Here is a 21,347-nt window from a genome sequence, read left to right on the forward strand (position 1 = left end):
TTTGCTCATTGCTATATCTTTGACTGCACAGTGATTGTATATTTTACATTGTGGCTCAAGGAAGCTGCTGGGCATGGCTCCGCGAAAAGCAGCGAGTAGGAAGGTGCGGCAGGGTGCGGCAGTGGGGAATGACCTCATAGGGCCTTGTAGGGGCATTGAATGAGTGTGGTGCTGGCCCGATGGTCTAGACTGTTCCTTGGTGGGGACCTGGCTGGGTTCGATCTCCAGTTGTAGTTGCTGTCCCTTTGGCTTTCTCGTCTACTGCACTTTCCCACTGACGCCGCATCACCAGTATTCCGCCCCACCCCGCCTCCATCCTAAAGCAGGGAAGATTTAACGGGCCACATACGATCACCGGTAAGAAGACAAATTGATGTATTTAAAGGGGCTATAATTTGACAATTGAAAACGGACATTAAAGGAGACACCTGCCTAAGGTACTTGCCTTAGATTCTTGCTGTGGGAGAGGTTGAAGGGCAGAAAAGTCAGCGAGTGGGCAGGCAATAGGCTTGCGCCCCTTGATGTAGTTGCAGAGGTGGTGGGCAGTAGGCCGGTGCGGCTTGCTCCTGGTTGAGGAGCCAGCATGCCCTCATGCGCGACATTATGCCCTTACACTCATACGTCTGCCTACATCCTCATCAGTGCATTTGACTGTGCCACTGGATGGTAAATGACTGTTGTCCCGTCTCCAGGGGGGTTAGCCTCTTTGTGTCTGTCATCGTGCATCTATTCTTGTAGAGGAGATATTTACACTGGCCCCAGAGGTCATCTACTGCCTCCTCCCCTTAACCCCCTTGGCAAGACGTGTCTGGGAAGCTCAGAAAGGCAGTCCGGTGGTTTGGAAGCTTTTGTGGGTGCCCATATGGATTTAAGCACAGGGCATAGGATCTGCTGTTTAATATCCCTGGCCTCCCTCAGCTAGCATTCATCAGTCCATCCATCGAGAAAGTCGCCTAGCTGCATGCTCATGCCCCTCCATAGCTGTGCTATTTTAGGGGGTAAGGTGGCTCAACAAAGGTTAATCAAACTCTCCACTATAGATCCCAAAAAGCTGTGAAACCCCCTGAGTTTACTTCAAAAGTGTAAACTCCTCAAATGGTGAGACGGTAGCAGCTCAGGCAGGCAAATTAATGGGTGACCAGTTGTCACAACTCTTATCTTCAGACCAAGTCACTTCTACTGGCCCCAGATTAGTTATATAGTGGATTGGCGCTATCTCCATCTGTCCTGTCACCATCTCAGGCTCACTTCTCCACAGAGAACTCAATTAAACTTTAATTTTTTAAGGCAATAGAAACAGTCCCAAAGTAATAAAAAGATATTCCAGACACGGTACCTATTGATATTTGCCTGACTAATTCGGGGTGTTCCGTCAGCAGTCTGCCTAGCACACCTCAGGTAGCCACAATAAAGCCAAGCAAAGAAACTGCCCGCACAGGGCTCCCCACCATACACAGAACACAATCATGCCCAGTTTAAGACTGTGCAAGTCACTTATTAATCTGACAAGACTCCTCTCCACAGCTTGCTCTCCCCTTACCCAAGTCTGAGGATCTTTTTACAGGAGTGCTGGAGCAACTGCAAGAAGCATTGGCTACTGATAGCTACAGCCCTACCCTTAAAACAGGTTACTTGCCAGTTACCGTAAACATAATCTTAAGCTCAAATACTATTCTGACAACTGCACAAATTTATCGTCCCTTCCATTGGTCTCTGGAACAGACGAGCCCCATGGCCATGTTACCTTAAACCAATGAATTAACCCAAACCAAAAGACTGCTTGTTCATTACCCAGAAGGGAGAGCTTTACTGACCAGGAACTGGGAATACTGATGGACTGTTAACTTCCTAACATTGAGGCTCAAATAGCTGAAACACTGGGGCAAACCCAGTTAGTGACGCGGGGTCCAGCGGAAATAAATACTGAACCAGCTTTGATACAGCAGGCCACACCGCTTACCCAAGAGATGGTTAACAGTAAGATCCACGTAGGACACTATTGCCAGGTCTCTACACTGGCAGTCATGGAAAATGGAACTGCAATTAGATCTTATCCAACCATTGGCAACTCAATTTGCAGGAATTGGTTCCAAGCCTAATCACCTGGAAACAGAGGTAAAATCCCTTGTGAAGGATAAACCCTGTTCATGCTCCCCATTCATTAACAAGTTGAATACACTACCAGAGATACTGGGGAATTTGGTCGATTTAATTAAGGCCTCTGTAACAAATAAAGCATCCAAGTCTAAGTTATTACATGCTATTATGGTAGAGGTTGTCTATCAAATTAGCCATGGTATAATCAAACAAGCCATTCCACTAGAGGTTTCTCAGCTACCATCTGACATCCAAGATCAGGTGACCTGTTCTTCTTTCAACAGGCTAATTGATCAACAAGGGGAGCCTCTGGACAGGATCACTCCAGTGTATGTTGTGGCAGATACCGCAAGAGGGTTGCAAGCAATATCAGATACTGGATCTCCACCTGAGCCACTCATCTTCCTGCCTGACAAAAAGGGCAAAAAAGGTTAAAAAAAAAAAAAAACTGACAAAAAACGAGAGCATCTGCTTACAAAAATCTCTATGCCTCCCAAGTCACCTAGAAGTAATGAAGTACATAAGCCGACACATTCTGGAAATATTTTCCAATGTTTGCCCCTCCAACACAGACAATACCTCAACCCCTGCTTCCCATCCACACGTCCCTCGTAGTACTCCCAGTACCTGTATTATCTGAATCAGAAGAGATCAATCATTTCAGGAGGGGCTCAGGGATCGGCGGCCATCTGGTGCAGTGCAATAGACAACCCGAAATATGGAATCGCTAGAGTGTGGAATGTCAGGGAAAGGGGCCTGCACACTTGATAAGGAAGGGGAGCTGACAGGAGTGGATGGGAGGCCAGGCACGGAAAGTGAAAGGGTGGACCAAAGCAGCCAGTTCAAATGGTAGACTCCGGAATTTCCAGGCCTTAACCACAGAGGCCCACAAAGGAGCTCACAAATCTACAGAACTATAATTGACCCTCAAGCTCCTGGAAGGGAGAGACCACCAACTTGTTGGAGCATGCCTGCACCGTCAGTGAATGGAACAGAGATCTTTACAGCTCACGGAAAAGTTTGGGCCCCAGTTCGTTTCAACTTGCAGGGAAGCCTTATTTAGTCAGAAAGGTGACTTTGCTGCTATGTGGGAGAAGGTGTGTTCTCCACTTCTGCTTTGGTCAATGCGAGGAGTATGGGCAAGTAAAAGAGAGGCAAAGCATAGTCTCCTCGACAGTTGGTGGAAATTCAGGTGGTGGTTAACGTATGTGGGTCCTTGGCTGTGTAGAGCTTTGTATGCGTGGGGCAGCAGCTTGTATTGGCATCTCTTCTGGACGGGGGACCAGTGGAGTTTCCTGAGGTGAGGTGTGATGTGGGTTCATCGGGGAAGTCCAAGAATAAGTCCTATGTAGAGGGTGTTGCCCTAGTACAGTCAATATTCTAAAACGCAAGAGCGACCCATATGTCCTTGTGAACTGGGTATTTTGCACTAAGCAAGAACAGTGTCCACAAGGAACTTATTTCATTTAACACATTTGTCAATATAGAGTAAACATTAAACTCATAACCGACTGAATCAGAAAACGGGAGACATGAAAAGGAAATTATTTCAATTGAGAACTGCAAAAATTAAATAAAATGTTTGTACAATAAATTGATACTTAAGTAGCCTGGAAAATATTTACTTCAGCCGAAGTAAATATAGTTTATTTCATCGATAACAATTTTATCACGAAACAGTTTTTTCAATCTACTACAGGCACAGGTGAAAAAAGTGAACCCAGTGAGGTGATCATAGCCTATACGGTGAAATTATTAAATCAAAAAGGTCTTAACAAACAACAATGAGAGGCATTTGACAATATGATGAATCTTTCTTGCTCTCTCTTGGTTAGTGTCGACGACGTTTCAACCCACTTTGGATGGGGGGTCTCTTCAGGACAAATATCTGGGGGCTATTAATAATCTTGTATCACCTTAATTAAGACACTGATCCAAGCAGGGCTACAGGAAGCACTTAGTGATATTCAATGGAGCTTGGTCATGATTCTCTTCCACTTTAGTCCGTTATTTATAATTGCAGCTTTAGCCTCGAAATGTATAATTCTCTTTGGAAGGGGGAGTGGGACTCCTCCATTGCCTGGAGGTGTTCTTTCAGTCTGTAACAATCGGAGCAGAATTAAGGGGGAGAGCATTATGGACAATGAGTCCAAGTATACCTTACTCTATCATGACTTAGTCCCTATTTTTCTTACATGACTAACTTAGAAAAAGCTCCTGACTTGATTATGGATGCTCATTCCAAATGGTATGAGAAATTGAAAATGAGCTTCTTTACTAAACCTCCCCCACGTAGGAACCCCCTCTCAGAAGGAAGATCCCACATGGTATTGATGGGACTTGTAGGTCGTCCAAATGCAATCTCCTGAGTACCCTCAAAAGAGGGTTCTTGCAGGATATAAAGTCAGTTAGAGCAAACTACAAACTAGTCCTGAAACATGCAAAATCTACACGGGATACAGCAATTTGGAATTACATTTTGTCTACAACACACTTAGGGGACCAGGTAGCTTTCTGGCATATAATAGCATATGGCGCCGAGACTAATCGGATGAAGCCAGAAGCACATATTCTCCCACAAGATTGGGTGAATTACTTTGAATCTTTATATAGTAGCTCCCCTCTAACCCCTGCGAACCTTGAGCCCCCTGATCCTAGGTTTCCAACACATCCTTTTAAACTAGATACTATTAAAGATGGATGGGCATTCTCCGTGAACGGAGTGACCGTGGCCATTAGATCTCAGAAGGTAGGAAAGGGACCCAGGCTAGATCCAATCCTGGTGGACCTCTTTTTAAGTCTGAACCGGCAATTCAGACACTCTACCTTACATGTGTTTTTAATGCCATTTTAGCAGGAGGAGAGATTCCAACTTCATGTAAAGGGGTGGGCCTTAGTCCCATATATAAGAAAGGTCTAAAGTCTGATTCAGCCAACTACTGCCCAATCAGCCTCATTGATTCTTCCTAATAAATCTCTTGAATGCTTTTATTAGAACAGCTCCTTACCTGTGTCAAAATAAAATATTAACTCAGTTTCAGGCTGGAGTTTGTCCCAAGATTTGTGCAGTCGACCAGGTTTTTAGGATTTAATTAATAAGGTGGAAAGAAGTAGACATAAAAAGGGGTAACCTTTATGTCGCTCTTGTTCGACATCGTCCCTAGGGATAAGTTATTGCGTACACTAGGCGACCATGGGATTCCCCGCCCCCTCTTCAATTTATTTGCCAGACTTCACTATGATAGTTTTGCTAAAGTCAGATGGGGTACAAATGGGGAAAACACTGATCCTTTTAAGGTTGCTAAAGGAGTCCGGCAAGGATTTGCCCTTGCCCCCACATTGTTCCTGCTGTTTATAAATGGTTGCATTGGATACCCCTTGGATTGTGATAATGATTCTCTGGTTCTAGGGGGGGGGAACCAAAATACCTGCCCTATTATTTGTAGACAATACTTTATTAGTATCAAAAACCCCCAAGGGCCTAGAGTCACTGATGAGTACGTTTAACATATTCTGCCTGGATCATGGACTGGCAATTAACACAAGTAAGACCAAATTTATGGCAGTCCAACCCCATAGAGGCTTCAGTGGAGCAATAATATTGGCAAGGGAGGAGCTGGAGAAAGTGTTGGATTTTGATTAACTTGGCATTCGCTTCTCTAGTGCAAATACCTGGGGCACCCAGGTTAACAAAAGCACCCTTCTATTAAAGCACAGGGTGGCAGCAATTCACAGGAGGTGGATTCGACCAATATGCCTGAATCTAGCAGGTAGACAGTATCGTGTTGCTTATAGAATTTTGAAGACTGATACTTCTGATTCCATTGTCTTGGCTGTAAGCTGTTTTCTATTAAGCGTCTACCTTAGGTGTTAGAAGTTCGTGACCTAGGCAGATAAGGGAGCTAACATGTCCGGTACCCTAGTAAGTGATGGCTGATTTGGCCTTCAGTGATATGATTATACTATGGGAAATTTGTGTTTAGGAAAATGTGGCTAATGTTTTTAATGCACTTTGCACTTTATCCATCTTTTAAGAATGCTTATTGATTTTCATGATTGTGAAATTGTTCCATGAAATTTATGTATTTTTGTTCTATTTGTCTGTTTTTAAATAGTTTTTATGTTGCTAATTTATATAAAATGTAATTTAGAAGACTATATTCAGCATACGATTGTCTAAATGCATAGATTTTATGCACTTTGGTTTGAAAAAACTTGATAAAATTTATTGAATGAATAATCATTAAGTTAACTCTTCATTTTAATTTTCTTTCATTTAAAAGCATTCAGAAATATAATTTTGTTCTCATTCTCCAATATTGAATTGAGAATGATTTTTTTTAAAGAGTTAAATACCTCGGGCTTTGGGTCTGAAACTCTGTGACCCACATGACTCATTGTCTGTGTAAAATAAACATAGCCTTCCCTTAACTTTCAAAGGAAAACGCGACACTTATTTTTTTCAGTTCTTAGTTGAAAATTAAGTCAAGGCTGGGAGCTACTCTCAAGGTTTCTGCGAGCTACTAGTAGCTTCCAGTCGGCTATTGGGGACACCTGCTCTAGACCATCCAGACCCTGGACTCCTGCAGGGGACTTCAGCAAGTGTGCTGTCTGCTCGGCAGTCTTATGCTGGTCAAAGGCCAGCTTCCCTTGTTTAGGGAATGATTTGCCCATTTTTGCTAGTGTTTGTGGGGGCGGAGGAGTATGGCACAACCTAGGTGGCAAGGTTGAGATCACTTCAGACAGTGAAACCGAAGGTAGCAGCCCAGGCGGCAATGGCAGGGAGTTCCCGCCCTACATCAGACAGCCTAAGTTTGATGTGAGTGAGTCAATATTGCCAGCTGGCCTCTCCAGTGCAGCAAAGCTACATGGCGGGACTTTTCGACCAAGACAATCACCATCTTGACATTTCGACCAAGACAATCCGCATCGGGACATGGAAAATGAGGACCATGTACGAGACAGGCAAACCAGCCCAAGTTGCTGCGGCAATGGAAAAATAGAACCTTGCTCTGCTTGGCCTTATGGATACAGTCCTGAGAGAAAAGACAGGCTCCGGGAGGAATGCTGCTGTATTCTATTCTGGACACGAGAAAGAGAATGCCCCACACACTCAGGGAGTAGCACTGATGCGAACACCAGCAGCCAACCGAGGTCTGATTGGATGGGAATCCCACAGTCCCTGAATCATCTCAGCCACCCTACCACACAAAGAAAAAGAGGATCAACATGAATGTTATCCAGCGCTGTGCAACTACAAATGACGACAAAGAAGAGGAAAAAGAACCGGTTTACAACAGACTCCCACCCATCCTGGAAAAATGCTTTGAGAGAGACAACCCCATACTGATGAGGGACCGCAGTGCCAAGATTAGAAGTAACACTGGGTATGAAGAAGTCATGGGCAACAATGGCCTTGGTTACATGAATGAGACTGATGAAAGGCTTGTACATCTCTGAACAATCTGGTGTTAGGCGGTAGTGTATTCGCACACAAAAGAACACACAAGGCATCGATAGTGTCACCAGACCATTCAGCAGAGAATCAGATCGACCATTTCTGCATTGCCAAGAAGTTCCAGAGGTCCCTGCAGGATGTGAGAGTGATGAGAAAAGAATATGTGGCGTCAAACCATCACCTTGTCATGGCCAGGCTAAAGCTGAAGAAAGCATGGATGGAACCGACAAACCAGCACTTGCTATATAACAGCACCCTCCTCAAAGATGCACAATAATGGAGTAAATACTCAGTCACCATCAGTAGCAAGTTTCAGTGAAATCAACCTGCCGGGAGCTACTTGGGTCCCAAGAAACACCAGCAAATATGGATCTCCAACAAGACACTTTGCAAAATCCAAGAGAGAAAGGAAAATAAAGCTGCAGTCAACACCAGCCAAACAAGAGCAGAAAAAGATAAACATCAAGGCGAGTACACCATACCCAAAAAGAAAGCAGCGCAAGAGCAGACAAGCAGATTCATTGATTGTCTTGCCACAGAAGCCCAGGAAGAAGATTGCCATGCAAACTTGAAAGAATTCTACAGAATATCAAGGAAGCTGTTTGGCAGATACAGCATGCCAGAAAGACCTGTTAAAGACAAAGCTAGGAAGACTATCATAGGTAACGAAGGTGAACAGCAAAGATGGGTGGAGCCCTTTGAAGACGTGCTGAACCAGCCAGTGCCGCATTCTCCACCAGACATACAGCCAGCTGCCAAGACTTGCCAATCGACTGCAGGAAGCAAAACGGAAAAGTAGGGCAGGCCACCCGATCTTTGGAAGAATCTGGGAAAAGGTGCTGTCAAACTGAAAGGAGGAGCATCTCATCAAGATCTCCAATAAAGGTGACCTGAGTCACCGTGCAAACTACAGAGGGATAACACTTCTATCAACCACAGCAAAAGTGTTCAACTGAGTCATCTTGAACTGAATAAAGGAACAAGTTGATGCTCTGTTGCAAAACCAGCAAGCTGGCTTCTGCAAAGATAGATCCTGCACAGACTAGATTGCAACACTGTGCATCATCATTGAGCAGTTGATAAAATGGAACTCCCCCTCTCTGTCACCTTCATCAACAATGAGAAGGCATTCAACAGTTCAGACAGAGAGACCCTTTGGAAACTCCTCTGCTGCTACAATGTGCCAGATAAACGCACAAGAATCATCAGGAACTCCAAGGAGGGAGTGACCAGCAAGATAGTCCATGGAGGACAATTTACGGAAGCCTTCCAAGTGAGGACCGGAGTCCGCCAGGGTTGTTTGCTCTCGCCTTTTTTCTCTACCTGTTGGCCATAGACTGGATCATGAAGACATCCACAGCAAGGAGAAGAAACTGGATCTACTGGACACCTTGAATCCAGCTCGATGACTTGAACTTTGCAGATGACCTGGCCCTACTCTCCCATACCAATCTGCAGATGCAAGAGAAGACTGACAAGGTGGCAGCCACATCAGCACAATTTGGCCTCGACATCCACAGGGGAGAAACTAAGATCCTGAAGGCTAACACGGCCAGCACGACTGCAGTCACTCTTGCAGGTGATGAACTGGAAGAGATGGAAGCCTTCTCCTACCTGGGCAGTGTCATAGGCAAGCTGGACAGCACAGGCGGAAAGCAAGGGCTGCCTTGAATCAGATAAAGGAGATTTAGAGCTCCAAGGACCCAACGCTGCAAACCAAGATCAGGCTTTTTAACACCAACTAAAAATGTATGGCGCAGAAATTTGGAGGACAATGATGACCACCACAAACAAAGTCCAGACCTTCATCAACACCTGTCTGAGGAAAATCCTCTTAATCCACTGGCCAAACACTATCAGAAACAATGACCTATTGCAACAGCCTTTGAAAATCCCTGCTCATGAAGAAATCATGGGGCTGGATAAGTCACGCCCTCCGCAAGCCCGCATTAGACACCACCAGGCAAGTCCCGACTTGGAACCCTCAAGGGAAAAGGAAAAGAAGGCGACCAAGAAACGCCTGGCGCCAAGGTCTTGAGGCTGACTGCAGGGAGATGAGTTACATCTGGAGTCAGTTTGAAAGAAAAGCCCAGGACAAAGATGCCTAGAGAGTCCTGGTTGATGGCCTATAGCCCAGGAGGTGTGGCAAGCATAAGTAAATACATTTTGGGACTGTGCTGAAGGGTCCACAATAGGCGTGTTGGGTACAGTGCTCATCCAGTTGTGGACACTCCATAGTGATGTGCTCTAAAGGACAGGACAAACTGCTGCTATGCACATGGGAGGCCTCTATCTCCTCAACTGCCAAGAAGTCCTGCAGCATCCCATAGAGTGAAGGTGTCCCTTACAAGGCCCTGGGGTGTAGAGGGTGGTAGGTACAATCAGAGGTGACCACTCTACTTTGGCTGTATCGCCCAGCCCACTCATCCCCTCAGCCGGTTGCCAACTTGCTAGCGATTGTGCCCTCATCCAACAGTCTTGGCCCCCTCACCGCAGGCCCCGCTGATGAATCTCAAGCTCCAAGATTTAAAGACCAATTATTAACTTTAATATAAAATGAAAGAGAGAAATAGATACCCATCTAGTGGCTGAATTGCACAATGTTAATCTAGAAAACCTTGGATCAATTCAGGGTTTACCACTTGATGAAATTATGTCATTCAAGGCAATTGTTTATTTTATCTGGTTTCCTTTTTGGGACTCGCCTAGGCAGCGCATGTGCGCGGTCTCTTTAAAACATGCTGTATCTTCAGCATGACCTTCAAGCACATTCATATTTTTCATAGGTTCCTCTTGCTGTCCTTTGTTAAGGTTGGCTTTTGTTTGGTGAATATGCTTTGTAGTCCCTACTTTTGACCTTTTGTATCCTCCCTTGAAGACTTCCCCTGAATATGCTCTTACTCTTCTTGTTATTTCGGATGCTTTGAGAGTATTCTTTTTTTTGTTAGCCTGCTTCTGCTTGTGTTAAGTATTGTGTTTTGTTTACTTTGTGTGCCGGCTTGATGAAAGGTTCACTGCTGCCACGATCTCTTGTTTTTTATTTACTTTAGGAACTGTGTTTGTGGTTTTTTTGTTGTTGTTTTTTTTTTTTACTTTCGGCATTGTGTTCAGAAAAGAAAGGTGCACGGCTGCTTTATTTGCTGTGCCCTCACCAAGCTTGTTTAGGACTTGTATACTGTATGCTTTCAATGGGGCTGCGCTGGAAATGTTGAGAGTAGGCGTAGTCTTTCGTTCGCACCCCAGCTGCCTGCCCAGAGCACCGGGACCCCTGACTGTGCAGAGCAAGCGGAGTCTCATCATGGCCAGAGGCCAGCCACCAGGCACAGAGGCGGGCCAGGCTGTGTTAATTACTGCTGCCATTGGCGGCCGCCAGCCCTCACTTCAAAAATTAGTGTGCCGAGCCCTGAGGGGGAGGGAGGGGAATTAAAATTAATTAGTTGCCGGCAGGGTATAATGCTGCGACAGTAAAGTTCCAATGGCCGCCATGCTCTCTTGTTTAGGTGTTGTGCTAGAAATGCTGAGAGTAGGCGTGGTGGTTCATTCGCAGCTCAGCTGCCAGCCCATAGCACCGGGACCCCTGACTGTGCTGAGCCAAGCGAGTGGAGCCTCATGCCCTCATAATGCCTGGCAGCAGGCCACAAGGCACAGAGAGGAGAGCCAGTCTGTTTTAATTGCAGCTGCTCTTGCCAGCCGCCAACCCTTGCTTCAAAAGTAAGTGTTCCTAGCCATGGAGTGAGGCATAAAAATCATTCGATTGCCGGCGGGGTATAATGCTGCTTAAGTAAAGTTCCAATAGTTACCGGGCTCTCTTCTTTATGGTAGCAATTTACTCTCAAAAGAGCATGGACAAGATATGTACAAACTGGTGTACATGATCTCAACATCCAGTCATTCCTGTAAAGGATGGCTGTCTGGCTTGCCTTGCATATTTAGTAACCTGTGTGTTTCTGAAATGATTCTTTTTTTTATTTGCTTTAGGAGCAGTGTTTGTGTTTTGTTTACTTTGAAGCGCCATGTTCAGAAAAGAAAGGCGAATTGCTGCTTTATTTGCCGAGCCCCCACCGAGCTTGTTTACAGAAAGTCAGCATTTGTGTTTTTTTATGAATGCTTTTTATGGGGTTGCGCTGGAAATGCTGAGAGTAGGCGTGGTGGTTTGTTCACAGCTCTGCTGCCTGCCCAGAGCACCGGTAAACCCTGACTGTGCTGATCCGAGTGAGTAGAGCCTCATGCCCTCATCATGCCCGGCAGTCAGCCGCAAGAAACCGAGAGAGAGGAGCCAGGCTTTGTTAATTGCAGCTGCTCTTGCTGGCCACCAGCCCTCGCTGCAAAGTAAGTGTGCCTAGCCCTGGAGCGAGGCATAAAAATCATTCATTTGCCAGCAGGGTGTAATGCTGCTTAAGTGAAGTTCCAAATATACTTGGTACTGAGCTCTCACACACCACACCCGCGGCCTCACCGCAGGCCCCACTCGCTGCTCTTTTCATGCACTGTATCACAGGCCGCTAGCCCCTGCCCGCAGTAAGCATGGTGTCTACACCTGGCAGGCCAACCTGGTACCGCCAGTACCACATTCAACCCTAAGTTTCCATGATGGGGTCTGGCACACCCCTTCAGTGCTCTAGGATCTTGCGTACCTAAGGTCGGTACTTCACTGAGCCTGGAGCACAGCCTCATGAAACAGTGATGTTGGTTTGCACATCCCGTGGTGTGTATGGTAAAGCCGTCCATCTTTGAACAACAGTATATCTACACTTAAGCGAGGAGCTAATGTAATATAAAGGATAAAGTGCTGCATGGCTAAACACATACAAGGTTCCTCAGGCGAGACCTATTAGCTGTGCCAATGCTTGTTCTTCATTATCACGTTAGAGCACCTTGAAAGATATCTGCACAGGTAAAAACTTCTCTTGCGTTTGATTCCATAGTCTATATTTTTGTACCATGTATAACAACAACCTAGACCACATGGGGGGTATGTTCATGACAACTGACTTGCCTCTTAGTTAACTAATGGCGTCTTTGTCGGAGATGGGTAGGACGTGAATGTTTTTAGGTTCATCTATGAAAATGTACTTCTAATTCATGTAACCGAAAGCAGTGTTATAATCTGATGCACAAAGGTGAAAGGGTTCTACATGTTGGAGAAGTACACTTTTTGAATATTGAAGTCTCTATCTTATTTTTTACATGTTCGTTTCTCGATTTACATCTCTCTGAAAGTTAGTGCTCAGCCAGGTAAACCGCGCCCAGTAATTCTGTTCACCAGGTCGCCATATGCAAAGGTCAGGTTGGCCGCAAGTAGGCACCAGGCTTCCAGTAGTTTGGTCCTGGGGACAGTCTCTGCTGTTCCTCTGGTCCACTCAGCACAGCAAGTTGACAGAGCTAGCCACCTCAGACTCGTTAGCTGGCCCTGTCATTACATGGCTGGGACTCCAAGGCGCATTTGCGCAGTATGAGCCCAGGCCCATCCGGGTCAGCGGCCAGTCCAATATTTGTGCAATACTCCCATGGACTGCCACCACAGGGGGGTGCCTGGCATCCGGAGGACTAAGTGCAAGTATGGCAGGTATTTTCTGCCAAACTGCATTTTTTTTAATCACAAGACATGCATTTCACTGTGGAGGGCAGACACAAATACCCAACCTCCACTGCTAGTCATGGTACAGTGGTAAAGTTTTAGCCATGGCACTAGGAGACTTGACATTTTAATCCTGACTTTACCACTTTATCGAAATATGTTGTCTGTGAGTTCTGTATTAAAAGCCTGAGCTGGTTCCATTTCTTTGGTTTGAGTAGTCCCCGGGTCTCACCATCTGAACCACTCACACAAACCCCAGTTGTGTAATGATCAAGATGGAAGCTGTGAAACCATAAAACATGATTTTTATTAATCCCACCTCCCTTTGTGACAAATTGCGCGCAGTAAATTTTTGAACATATCTTGCTGCTCCTTCTCTTTTTTATTTTTTTAACGGCGTAAGAAGAACCTAAATCTAACTGAACATTGGCACTAAGTATGTGATAAGAAAATAGGACTGCAACCCAACCCAGTTAGAAAGTTATGGACCTTGAAACTAGAGCTCAACACAGTGTTATTGGTACTTCTGCTTCACTAAATTATTTGATGATTGTCAATGTCCTTACTAGGAATTGTCCCCTAATTGCCACAATGTGATCTAAGTCAGCAAGCCACTTGAAAGCTTGAGCCAAATTCCTACCTTGGCTCGAAGTTCTCCTGGATCTTGGGCTCAAAATGATATGAACTTTCACGTGACTTCTGTCCGACCCCCTCTTTTTAATCTTATGCTCCAAGATTTAAATGCCAAGCATTAACTTTTAATGTAAAATGAAAGCGAGAAGGAGATACCCTTCTGGTGCTTGCATTTTCTAAAATGTTAATCTAGAAAACCTCTGATCAATCCCGGGTTCACCTCTTGATCAAATTGTGTGAATCTAGGCAATTGTTTTATCTTGTCTCCTTTTTCTTCATTATCACGTTAGAGCACCTTGAAATACAGGAGTTCTGGATGTGCGCCATACAAAATCATCTCTTGTGTTTGATTTCATAGACAATAATGTTGTTCCAATATAGACAACCTAGACCACATGGTGGGTGTTCATGACAACTGACTTGCCTCTTGGTTCACTAATGGAATCATTGTCAGAGATGGGAAGGGCATGATTGTTTTCAAGTTCATGTATGAGGACGTACATCTAGTTCATGCCACTGGAAAGCAGTAATATAATCTGATGCACTGAGGTTAAACAATTCCACATGTTGGAGAAGTACACTTTTTGAATATTGAAGTCTTTATCTTATTTTTACATGTCCGTTGCCGATGTACATCTTTCTGAAAGTTAGTGTTGAGCCAGGTAAACAGCAGTCCAGTAATTCTGTTCACCAGGTCACCATGTGTAAAGTCAGGCTGGCCACAAGCAGACCCCAGGCCGTACAATGAGTAGCCCTGCTCAAAGTCAAAATCTGATGTGGAACAATCCGGTCCGGTCCTCAAAAACGAATGCTGGTGCATCTACCAGCACAGATTAAGCGCTGGTTTTACCCTCAATCTACCTTCCGGAGAAAACACTCCCTCAAACCGATCCTACTATATCCACTTTCGCCACACCTTGGAGGAAACGTGACCTAAATACCATCCAAGAAACTTGTCCTAAACACCCTCCAATCAGAACTCATTGCCACCCTCTGAAACGAAACTGCTCATTAATCAATTCCACCTATGGCTTATAAAAGCGGTAGATGCAGTTCTTCCCACTAAAACAGCACACTGTCGATTTCATCACCGGAAAGCAGGATAGTTCAACAATACCTTAGAAAACGGTGGGTTTTACTTGTAATTGCACTAGACCAATGTAACTGCGCGGAAACTATAAACGCATGTGATTTTACCAAGTGATAAAATCGCCTTTGTACTGTAGAACTTGTAATTAGTATAGTAAACATGGTAAGCTTTGTGATTTTGTTTTACATAAACGACCTTCGTTATTATTGAATGCTTTTCCTTTTCAGTGTCCACCTTGCCGAAGTCTAACACGGGTCTTGGTGGAATCATATAGAAAAATAAAAGAATCGGGTCAGAAGTTTGAAATTGTCTTCATCAGTGCAGACAGGTAAACATCTTGGAAAACAAAAGGCCTTGTTATTATAAACGTTTTACAAGACAACTTGGGGGGTGAGAGAATGTACTAGTGCACACTATGTATCACGTTCCCGTCCTCCACCAAAATGGATGACTGAAAATTACACTACAACTAGTTTAACAAATTGTAAGAAATGGTGCTTGTGCAGCCCTAAAGCACGGCATTATTCCTTTACCATACATATGTTCCGTACACATTTCTCCTTTTTCTGGCCATGTGAAAGATTTTAGTGTCTAGTTTCAGCTCTCTGCACGTATTACGCTGTCTCCTAGTTGTTTTGCAATGTAAAAGTTATTTATAGAGCATGCTAAGCAAACCAAAGATCTGTGCACTTACTGGGCAAGAAAACGCAGATTTGTGACCATTGCACTGGCTCTACAATATTCCTGCACTGGTGGATGTTGGATTACATAAATTGGGTAAGGATAAGGTATTTGTGAAGCCTGCTTGCACAGCTTTTTCTTAGATGATCACATATTAATTCATCCTGCCAACCAATTTGAAGGTGGTCTGTTGCATTAGTTTCAGTCTGTGAATATTTAATTATTTATATTTTTGGTTTAAGGACCTTGCTAAACAGTATGGAGTTAAGGGCTCAGTCCAAATTGGTGTAGTATTTTTCAGTTTGGCATGGGAGCAATGACCAACCTGTTCTTTAGATAGCCATAAAAGGTAAAGTGCACAGTGGCGTCGCCCTATTGCTTCACAGCAGTGCCAACTTTAGAAACATAAAATGATAATAACCTAGTTGCGGGAGGTCGGTTGGGCGGTGCTGCTCAGCTCTGGGAGCAGAGGAGGAGTGGTTCGCCCACTCCCATGTGTGCAATGACTGTTTCGTCGCCTCTCGGGCCGCCAAAACAGTCATGCGCACTTCCCTGTTCTCCATGCTGGAGAACATGCTCAACCCTCCAGACCCTGGCTGAGCACCATGTCACTGTGCACCGACCAATCGCAACGCTGCATTCCCTTGCTTCTGCCTCCCAGCCTCTCCTCCCTCCCACCACCCCTACTTAATGGCGGCCGCTGTGCGGTCGTGCAGCAGACGAGCGCAGCGGGCGCACTGCTTGCGCGCCGAAGGCTCACGAAAGGCAAGCCCGTCTGTGACCCTGAGGTTCCGTGAAAACTGAACCCATGTTTCTGAACTAATGGTACCGTGACGATTCTGGTATTAGCGAATCGCAAATAATGAGTCTAATATAAAGCGAGCGTTTTCGCAACGCTGCACTGAAGGATTCGTCATGTATTGCTGATTCTTGTGTTCGAACCTATGGGTTCCATTTCGTGCACAACGTCCATTTTGTATCATTGCCCTCACATAGTCAGTGAATGGGCGATGTCCGAACAATGACCCTGATTAGGTAACCTCGAGGGCACGTAGTCCCTAGTGCGCGTTCTGCCAAATTCTGCATTACTTGGCGAAAGCTGACCCTGTTGCCTGAGGCGGACCCTGCCGTACTGGTTTTCTGTCCTGTCCTGCCTGAGCAGGATTACTGACCCTGACCCTAGACCACGCTTCTTTTATTAGCCTACGAATATGTCTTATCTGACTCTTCTATTTTCTGCATCTGTTCCTGCATTTCCCTTTAGCCTTTTATGATGAGGAGGTGACCAATTTTATTATGGGGCGGTCCGGCCTTTCAATAGAGGGATGTCAGAAACATGTGATTGAAGGCCGGACACCTGGAGATGGGAATGTGATATTGTGAGATCTTATTGTCTGGAATACAGAAACGGGAATTATTGTAAGTCTGCAGGAATGTTTGCCCGAAGCAGAATATTCAGTATTTAAGGAGCGACCTGCTTTGTACAAATCGAGCAGTCTCCTTAGAATCATACTCGTATGATACTTCTGTGACTTCTGTTCCTGACTGCAGTCATTAAAGACTATCTTTTGACGCCAGAGGAAGAGTCCCGTGTCTCTGTTAAGTACGCCAAAACAGGTGAACCCCGAAGGTTTTGGGTGTTGTCCCCTGGCACCGCTGTGTCTTAGAAATTGCCCAGTCCTTCAACCAGTGCCAGGAACCCTGGACCTCCCACTATGACACCACCACCCTCCTCGCCCTCAACCCTGGAAGACTTAGCGAATGCCAGCAGGCCTCGCCGAACACGACCCACGGCCAGTTCTCCTGCCTCCACTGCCACCAGACCCTCACCGCCACCCCGGCCTCCAACACTGTCGACGCCAGCACCGGCGACACCCTAAAACGCATCCTCAATGTACGCTCCATACACAAACATGCCATGGAAATCTGAAACCTACTCGACTCTTTCTCGCCCGACATCGCCTTCTTCACAGAGACCTGCACCTACGCGTCCTCCGCCCCCGACATCAGGGTTGTGTTGCTAAAGTTTAGGGTGATGTTTGTTTTGAATATCTTATTTACGTTTGCTGTATTTCTTTCTGAGAGGTTCTTATTGTTTTGAACCAACTTGCACGTGTTCCAAGTCTCTGCTTTGTTTCAAAGGTATTATAAAATAGATCTGAGGTAATTAGGTCTAGTTTATGAAGTTTTTTGGGGGTTCCAGAAAAATCTGTATTTACTTGAGATATTACACTGCAATAGTTAAGGAGATACGTCTGCTTAGATCGAGAATCCAGATGTACGACCATATTTGTCCTGAAAGAGGTTCAATATGCAATTTGGAGCATATATCACCCCATTTCTTTTGGATATGTATGTTACGTTTAAGCCTTTGTTATTGGGGAATTTGTAAATTATTGCAACTATATGTCCTGCTTTGCCAGTTTACACAGGAAGTTATTTAGATCTTTGCTGTGTGCTTTATTTGATTTTTGAATGCCATTTTGAGCTTGAGAATGCTGTAAAAATAATTACTGGGAAGACCTTGTTTCTCTTTTAGTCTAGCAAATGTTACTGGATCTGTGGGAAGCAAAGGTCTTTTATTTGTAGCATACCATTTCTGGTCCATTCTTCTTAAAATAAAATGTCCCGTCTATTCTGATGTGATGGGTGTTCAGAAGAGAACCAAGTGGGGAATATTCAATTTTATTCATGAATCTTTTATCCAGTTATCTCATTGCATAATCAGACTCTTTATTGATGTTATAAGAGTGTGGGACATTTAGTCGAGCATACAAATTGCCAACCAGTATGACCCTGAACAAATCTGTTGCTGAGTGGCAATACTGACCTCCAAGTTGAATGGGGAGCTTTGTGTAACTGCTACATCCTTCAAATCTTTAAATTGAGTTAAACTTTAGATGCTATAAATCATCTGTCCTACAGATTTATTTTCTGGAATACATACACTTTATGCCTAAGCTTTAAATCCAGTGCAATAAACAGTTGGTCATTGTTAGACCTGGCATCATTGGCATGAGTCTCTCCTCCATTTTTTTCTGTTTGCCTCCTCTGTTTACGATGTTTTTGCTGATTTATTGCTTTGGGCACTGTGCCACTGCTGATCAGTGCCACAGTGCAAGTGCTCCCTATGTTAAATTGTTATTGATTGGTGTTACCATGATTGGCTTGGTTGACTTACTGTTCAGTCCCTAGTCTAGTGCACTGCGTGTGCCAAGTTAACTGCTGCTGGTGGGCTTGCAGCACTGGTTGTGCCACCCACAGAAGCAGCGTGTAAAATGTGTCTCAGGCCTGCCACCGCAGCGCCTGCGTGCAGTCCCTGACTGCCATGTCGACTTGGTAAGGAAACCTACTTACCAGTCTCTAAACCTTCCCTTTGCCACATTTCAGACACCTCTATGGTAGGCCCTAGGGCCGGGTGCATTGTTGGTAAAAGGTAGGTCATGCCCTGATGTGTGTGGCATGACCTAATAGTGAATTACAGCCATTTCGTTTTTCACTATTGAAGGGCTACCTGCCTCCAATAGGCCAGACTGGGCAGACTGATTATTAACTCCATTATAATCTATCTGACTCAGGGAGCATGGTAGCAAGTCAAGTTTAGTATCCCTGAACTCAGAATTTAATAACACACCCTTTAGGATGGATGGTTTTTAAATTCTATGTTTGAAAATAGCACTTTTAGAAAGTGGCTATTTTCTTGTCCAACTATCTACCGGTCTCTGCTGGTTTGGTGTGTGTGTCAGGGGCTGGGTGGCTCCAGAGGTCTGAGTGAGTCAGTGTGGGGTGAATGGGGCGTTTACACGTAGAGTGAGGGAAGAGTAGCCTGCCCTGCCTGACACAATACTGGCTCCGCCTCCTGCTGGGCGACTGATAGCCCTGCTCCTGCCAGTGACAATACTGGCTCCGCCTCCTGCTGGGCGGCTGAGGACTCTGCCCTACTCAGTGAATAGGCCAGGTGCCTCTGCCTGGCAACACCCACAACAAACCTGAGATGGTGGGAATCTCCCTGCTTGGACAAAGGGAACAAAGGGAAAAAGGGGTATAAGAGAAGGACCCCTGAACCAAGAACTCAGATCACTTCTGACAAGGAAACCTGTACCAAGGACAAGAAGCCTGCTGATCTAAGGACTTGCCTCCCCTTTCTGCCAGAGTGCTGTTTTGCTGTGGAGGAACCTGAAAGCTGCTTCTTTATTTTTGCCAAGGAACAAGGAGAGAGGAACTTGGTGTGTACTCTCTGAACACTTGCTAGGAAATCTCCAAGGGCTGGAAGAGTGCCAGTCTCCTGCTGAAGTCACAGGGCCAAAGGACTTCACCATTTGCTGAATTGCTGGAAAGTGTTGTTTCCAGTACACAAGGGAAAATCTGCAGTCTCGACGCCGCCGACGCCGCCGAATCCAGCTCGACATCGTGAGTAACGGCTCCAGTGTCCCGAGCCTTCGACGCCGGCCGCCGGGCCCGATCGACGCCAGCAGCAACGCCAGTGAGCAGTGGGTATCGGCCCCGGCTCCAAGTGACCCCGTCTCGACGCCGGTATCGACGCCAGTGAGGAGTGAGTATCGGCTCCACCTCCAAGCGACCCCGTCCCGACGCCGCTGCTGATCGCATCGACTCGACGCCCTTCTCGACGCCGTGAGCGCTGCTCCGGCCCGACATCCCTCGACGCCGCTGCGGATTGACCCGACTCCGAGGCACGATCGCCGCCGACCTAGACGCCGACATCTCGACGCCGTGGATCATCGTTTTCTTCGTTTCTCAAGGTACTGTACTTGTGGGGTCTGTTGCAACTCCAGGCTCGACGTAGCGCTCCTCGCGGTCGACGCCGAACCTTGGGAATCTTGTAGACTCGACGTCGTGTGACTCCTGTGGGGGTTACATTGTTGCCAAAGAACTGTGCTCAGAAGAATACTTTGCTAAAGAACTGTTTGCCAAGAAGAAACCTTACTTGAACTATTATTTTTCCTTCCAAAGAGTATTTATTAAGACTGTGGTATATTTTTGTCGTTATCTAGTCTTGTGCTAAGCCTTATATAAAAATACTATTTTTATAATAACTTCTGTGTCGTGTCCATCTGTAGTGTATTCACTTTATTACTGTATGTGGTCATAAATGCTTAACACACTGCCTCTGAGATAAGCCTGTCTGCTCTGCCAAGCTACCAAGGGGGTAGCAGGGGTTATCTGAGTGTGTAATCCCCTTGCCCTGACTAGAGTTGGTTGGTCCCTATTTGTCAGAAGTGTATACCTCTGCCAACTAGAGACCGCCGGTTCTAACAGTCATGGTAGCAACAATTTAACAATACGAAAGAAATAATATATAATGGCATTCACAACACCAAATTTGCAACATTTGCAGTGGATGTGATTTATTTTCGAGAGATAAATCACTTCTTATAGACAACGCAGTTGTTCCAACATGTGGTACATGATTGTGTATGCAACAAAGGTGCTCAGGTTTGGGGCAAGGGTGGGGGTGTAATGGATCAAAGTGAGTGAATGAGGGTAGTTGAAGAGGGAGAGGTAATGTGACATATATACATTAAATTTACATAATGAAACCTGTCCGGCCTATCACCGGCCATAAATGTCAGCAGGTACTCATTGCTCTACAGAGACACTGATGATTAATTTCAGTCGTCAGAGCTTGTATAATGATATGTAGTCAGCGTTTCGACCCCTTAAAAGGTCAAGGTGATTCAGTCTTTAGTGTGGGGTCTTCTTCAGGACAGTGCGAAAGAGCACCTGAAAACAATTGGATATTCCGTATTAAAGTGTCATCTTGACAGGATGTATAAGAAATATGATGTGAA

At 45.3% G+C, this 21,347-nt stretch overlaps 1 protein-coding gene across 1 annotated transcript in view; it reads left to right on the forward strand.

The window, feature by feature from the left end:
- Positions 1-21,347, forward strand: part of NXN (nucleoredoxin) — a 419,399-nt gene that overhangs the window by 266,646 nt on the left and 131,406 nt on the right. Inside the window, exon 4 of the mRNA XM_085649351.1 lies at positions 15,084-15,184. Within this exon, the coding sequence (XP_085505477.1) occupies positions 15,084-15,184 (101 nt within the window). The remainder of the gene's footprint in view (positions 1-15,083; positions 15,185-21,347) is intronic.

Source organism: Triturus cristatus, chromosome 3_2 (genome assembly GCF_964204655.1).
Source record: "Triturus cristatus chromosome 3_2, aTriCri1.1, whole genome shotgun sequence".
In the NCBI taxonomy this organism is placed as follows: Eukaryota; Metazoa; Chordata; class Amphibia; order Caudata; family Salamandridae; genus Triturus; species Triturus cristatus.